Below are 6,000 nucleotides of genomic sequence, written 5' to 3' on the forward strand. Positions count from 1 at the left end.
ATTCTATCCATACAGTAATGTGACACCTTGTCATCTATCTGTGTAAGCCTGTCTGATCTCCTGTTCTGCCCTTAGATAAGCACTCTGACTCAGACTCTGTACCAGAACTACTTTGTGGGTATTTTTCCACGTGGATAATTAAGGTAGATTTTAAATGATGACACATTCGACGTTATCTATCTTGATAAAAAAGCAAAATATAATGTAGTCTTTACCCAGCTCTCCCATGCTGACATTATTGGGTCCCAGCTGACTGTCCTGGTAGCCTCCATAGGTGAACAGGTTGGGCAGTGGCGTCAGGTCATACACCGGCTCCTGTTTAATGTGCTTCATGCCCGACATGTCCAAACCTGACTGGTCTGGAGACGGCTGGGTGGAATCCATCCCATAGTATCCCCCTGGGACTCCGCACCCATTACCATGGCTAGCTTTGGGCAGCTCAATGACATGACCATTGGCATAGGTGCCCCCAATCTCATGATTAAGGGTGGACAGTCCGTTGGTTAGGCTGGATGAGTAAACACGTGCTAGAGCTTCTGCTTCGCCTGTCTGCTGCTGCTTCTGCTCCAGCAGTAGCGCTTGGTGCTTCTGGACCTCGGCATATAGGCTATCACGTTGCTTCTTGGACATGCGGCCAAACTTTACAGCTGTATGGGAGAAATTAAATGTTGTCGCAATCTTTTAGATTCTTTAAGTGGCATAAATACATAAGAAACAAACAAGTTAAAAGCTCATTTTTAAGTTGGCAAAGCTTTAGTTTTAAAACCAAGCATATTAAGTGTGCATGCATGTGTTTGTACCACACATATGATAATTCAATGATGATCATTTCTGTATGAACACAGATAAAGATGTTGATATACTGGGCCTTACCATCTCTGGACATTCCTAGGGCGAGACATTTCTGCAGGCGACAGTGTTGGCAGCGGTTGCGGTTTGTTCTGTCGATGAGGCAGTTCCTCTGGCGGGGGCAGGAGTAGGCAGCATTGTTTTGCTGACTCCGTCTGAAGAAACCCTGGTCACATGTCAACAAAGAGCATGAATATAGACGTACAGGTACCCGAAGAGCACAGAATGCGCGTAATCGAGTAGACCAAGAAACAAACTGACTTTGATGAAGCAGTTTATCGAGTCTCACCTTACATCCCTCACACGTAATGACTCCATAGTGGATACCTGATGATTTGTCTCCGCAGATTTTGCAAGGTATTACTTCGATTTGGGCTGCAAGTAAAGAGAAGAGACAGAAAAGACATGCATTACAAAACAAAGTTCTGGACAGGCCATAGGCATTTGTTTCCCAATATCAAGAGCAACACCTTATTCAATACCCTCACAGATCTTTAGAGCTCAGCGAGTGGTCTCGTCACCTGATTGAGGTTTCAATGTATGTATGTGCCAGCGTACAGTAAGGGCGCAGTGACATCTGGACATTCTGTATGTCCTTGTATGAGCTTTTCTAATGACTGGGACACCGAGGACAGCATACACACACACACGCACACACACACACACACACACACACACACACACACACACACACACACACACACACACACACACACACACACACACACATACGTGACGAGATGATATGAATTGTGTGTGAGAGGTCTTTTAAAAGGAGAAGACCCCTGAAGATTAGAAAGATAGCCCAGAATGAGAAAACGGGTCACGTCACTGAAAGACAACAGTTGGTCCTCAACTCTCTTTTCTCTCTCTATAATAAACACCTGCACATGCACACACACGCACGCACACACACACGCACGCACACACACACACACGCACGCACATACAGACATACACATGTTTAGTTCTCCAACCTTTTAAGTAATGTGTTTAGTGTTTAGCTTTGTCTTAGTCTACAAATGTAATAATTTATTGTAATTACTTTATATTTGCGTTGTTACTCACTGTGTATTGGTAGCTCCATGTACAGTCACAGCCCAAAGGCACAGAATATGAACAAAAGGTATCTCAATGTAACTCGCAGAGGCATCTGTTACTGGTGTCTTTGGGCTCATCCATAATATGTGGAAAGAGAGAGCCACAGTTTCTTAAGAGATATGAGGTGGATGTAGAGGTAGGCAGGTATGTCTGCTGAGATGGCACACTGTCTATAAAGAGATTAGATAGCCTATCTAATCCTAAATGATTTCCCGACGAGCTGGTTCCCTTCTCTGATGAGCATGGGCTTAGCTACAGCTGAAATAGCCATTCGCATGTAATCTCCCTCCATAGTGCTATCTGCAGGAAATTCTGTAAGTTTTATGAATGTTCTGAAACAATCAGACATAGACAAAGTCACCGATCAGAAGGGAACATACACGTTTTGCAGTTTTACATTGCGATTTTACATGTGTTGCCCTTATGTACAATCAAAAACCTACACAGTGTAGCTTCAATTGGTACTTCATACGTTTTTATTTGCTGAGAATGAGTGTGTTTGATTACCTGTATGTCTGAGTGTGTCTCTCTGTGTGTGTGTGTATTTGTAGAAGTTGTTTGCAGAAGTTGTATCTGTTTATTTGTGTGCATTTGAGCAAGTGTAATTGTTCGTGTTTGAAAATATGAAGTGTGTGTACTACACAGGTATACAGTAGGTGGAGGAATGAGTGTGCAGTATACAGTATATAATTGGATAATCCCATATGAGGATCAATGAAGACAGTTCTGTTTGTCTAAGCGACTGAGCAGGAATAGACAGTCACTCCTGTCTCTCCACTCCACCTGCACTTCAGGTTTGACTGCTTTACAATCAAAGTATCATTAAATCCCTTCCTTAATACAACGATGTACTCACAAGCGATGCACTACTGCCAACCGACAACTTTGCAAAGAGACAACACAGGTTAAGAAAAGTCTCAATATAGATATAATGATGGAACAGTTACAGAAACAAATAATCTAACAGCACCACAAGGTAACTTGGTCATTCATTTGTTTGTCCTCTCGCCATTTATTCACTTGCTTATCTGCCTCCTTGTGGCCATCAGGAGGCATGACAATGCATCCAAACTACAAACTGACCTCCAGTCTGGCGTGACCCTGGACTCTGCACTGTTCTTCAGGCCTATTGCATTGTGCTTTGTTATAGTTATCTTTATAGTGCCATTCAACATGTGAATGGGCCTTCAGCCTTTTTATTTGTCAACAATAGGTACTATTGTGTCTCTTCACAGTATAAATTACCTATGGACGGAAAATTGCGTTGTTTCACTGTGTGTCTGAGGTTGAGTAGTGAGTTCTGCTCGGTTCAAAAAGTGACCCATTTCCACCAAGTCTTGGCCAACTGGCTCCAAAGTGGGTCAGAGCCGAGCGTTGGACAGAGACGACACAGACTACACATATACAGAGCTGTCGATGAACGTGGCCTGAAAGCCACTATTTATATTCAGAGATACAGGTCAGTTGTGCCCAGGACATGCCCGATATCAACAGACCACATATGAGCTAAAAACAGACGACGATGCATCAGTCATGCTTCTTATCACCTTCTTTCTTTCTCCTTTACTGTATTCTCTAGAGTTGTGACTGTTTGTCACATACTTTAGGACAAACTCTTTGATTGACTTAATAATCATGATACAGGTGAATCTCTTTAGGTTTAGATAAAGCTGAATGTGTTCAGCCCACACCTGGTGCTGCTTTGTTGTGGATATGCATACTTATTGTTTTGTGGCTTTTTAGAAAAAGTGCGAACAATTTTCCAGTAGTGTGTGTTTAATGCTTCCCTCCGGTGATTACATTATATCTTCCCTGCATTTCTTTTTACCCCATGGGAGATTGTACTCGTCTTTGTCATATCATAATGCGCAAAGGAGCAAGGGCGTGTGGGCATGTGCATTGTTTTAATGTGTGTTTCCGAAAGACACAGAGAAAGATAAAGTATGCGTGCATGTCTATGTGTGTTTGCGAAGTGTTTCTGAATATGTGTGTGTGGGTGTGTGTTAGCATTGTTGAGTGTACGTTGTGCTCATTGCCAGCAGGGACTGTCAGGTAGGATATAGGGAGACGGTCATGACAGCATTGCTGTTGCCAGGGTGACCACCCACTCGCTGCAGTCGTCTGGCTGTCACAGCGATGATGTGCTAAGCTGTCACACTCTTAAAGGAAGTGATGTCATCGGTTTGTGCAGCCAACTCAGTCTATCATCAGTGTTCATTCTGTCGGCCTCTCAGCAGCGGAGGCTTTGTGAATTGTTTACCAAAAGACTCCCACTTCCATATCCAGTCAACAATACATGCTTGCTGCCTTGTTACACTTTAGCTGTGGATTACAGAAGAATTAAGACATGTTATCTGTTGGGTGCTTCGAGGAAGCTGTGTTCTCATTATTTTTAAAGTTAGGATGTATGATAATGGGTTTTGGGTATTCATTTTCATGGTTTTACATTACAGAGGCAATCTTACAGCTTCAAAGCTATAGACAAAGTGAACTTCTAAAATAGAGTAGCACTTCCAGAGAAAGGTATCTCATGCAGCCATTCCCCTACCCTCTCTTGAAGGGCATCCATTTTCAAACATAACCCTTTGTTTCTTTTTTTCAGAGATTATTTTGCTGTTAGCTACACATCTTTCACATGGGGGGAGGGCCTTCTTTCCAACCTGAGTTGACTCAGTCTGAGCTGAGTGAGTGACAGCGTCCTCTGCAAACGGGAGCACGAGTGTTATCCTGAGGCTATTATGTAAGAGACGGACTACAATGCCGGCGATGCCTCAGCTAAGAGGAAGATCAAGCCCGCACAATCTCTTGAGGGAGAAAAAGATGGAGCAAACTACACGAAGAACAAAGATTGTTGTAGTGTGCGCTACATCTATTGCGAGAGTTTGCAGACGTGTGTGCATGTGTGTCTGTGTGTGTGTGTGTGAGTGTGTGTGTGTGTGTGTGTGTGTGTGTGTAGCGGATTGTGGCCATGAGAGCTGTATTATGATAATTGATTTTTAATGAAGTGAGGATCTCATGTGTATTTCCTGAGCTGGCCGTCTCTAAATATAGTCCTAATTATCTACATTGCACTGCAGAAAAAAAAGCATCAACCTAGCACCAATATTTTAATGATAATTCATCTGAAACGCATAAGGGCACACAGGAATATTTTAAAGGGCAGTTCTCCCCATTTATAATGACAATGTAACAGCAAAAGATTGCCACTAGGTGCTGCTATTCATATTTAGCTTACGTGTACGTGTGTTTGTGTGCATGTGTGTGTTTTTCAAGATGGGCAGACTGGCTATGCATGTTTCATTTATTCAGCCTGCGGGGTGGCTTTATAACAGAAACAAACCCAGAGCAACACACACAATATCATGCAGTAACATAACAGGGCGTTACATAAAGGAGGTTGGTGCTGTAGTATCACAGCTTATGGAACAGTTGAATTCACTTTCTACCATAACTTTTTTCAATGTAAGGCACTTAAGAAAGGCAAGCACGACTCCTACTGTACTCCCAAGGGTTGGTTTGTTGGGGATGAATGTGGGTGGTATTTCCACTTTATTAAATATATGCATAGCTTCTTGCCTGTTAACTAGATATCTTCTGGGAAAATGAAGGAGATCAACACTTTACTCCCCACTACTCCTTGTTAAATCTGAACAACTCCGGCGCTGTGCTTGGATGTCTATATACTGTGAAATATGCAATCACTGTTCACCATCCATTCCACTTTTGCATTTGTCTCTGAGTGTTCCTCCTCGCTGTAAGTGGCTGTATGACTGGGAAATCATTTCAGTTTCTGTATTTCATGATCTATTTTCATCTCTCAGCATAACACTGTCTTCCTTGCAGCGCTTAGAGAGGAACAAGCTTTTTTTTTCCTCCGCCGATGATGAAAAACACAGAGAAAACTTTTGTTGGCGTGATCGCTGAGTGGCTTAACACACACAGCTGGGAATAGCGTCGAGCAGTGCTGCTCGGGTTATCTCCCCTGTGTCTTCTGTCATGTTTTCACATCATACTGTCCCATTAAAATCAATGAAACACTGCCACTGCATA

At 42.8% G+C, this 6,000-nt stretch overlaps 1 protein-coding gene across 1 annotated transcript in view; it reads right to left on the reverse strand.

The window, feature by feature from the left end:
• The window catches only part of rorb (RAR-related orphan receptor B), a 22,913-nt gene that overhangs the window by 6,594 nt on the left and 10,319 nt on the right, over window positions 1-6,000 (reverse strand). The window contains exons 2-4 of the mRNA XM_068566867.1: window positions 1,139-1,224; window positions 874-1,015; window positions 216-647 (exon numbers count right to left, since the gene is read on the reverse strand). Of these exons, the coding sequence (XP_068422968.1) occupies window positions 216-647; window positions 874-1,015; window positions 1,139-1,224 (660 nt within the window). The remainder of the gene's footprint in view (window positions 1-215; window positions 648-873; window positions 1,016-1,138; window positions 1,225-6,000) is intronic.

Source organism: Clinocottus analis, unplaced genomic scaffold (genome assembly GCF_023055335.1).
Source record: "Clinocottus analis isolate CAN_PGR_092001 unplaced genomic scaffold, fCliAna1.0.p SCAF_7, whole genome shotgun sequence".
In the NCBI taxonomy this organism is placed as follows: Eukaryota; Metazoa; Chordata; class Actinopteri; order Perciformes; family Cottidae; genus Clinocottus; species Clinocottus analis.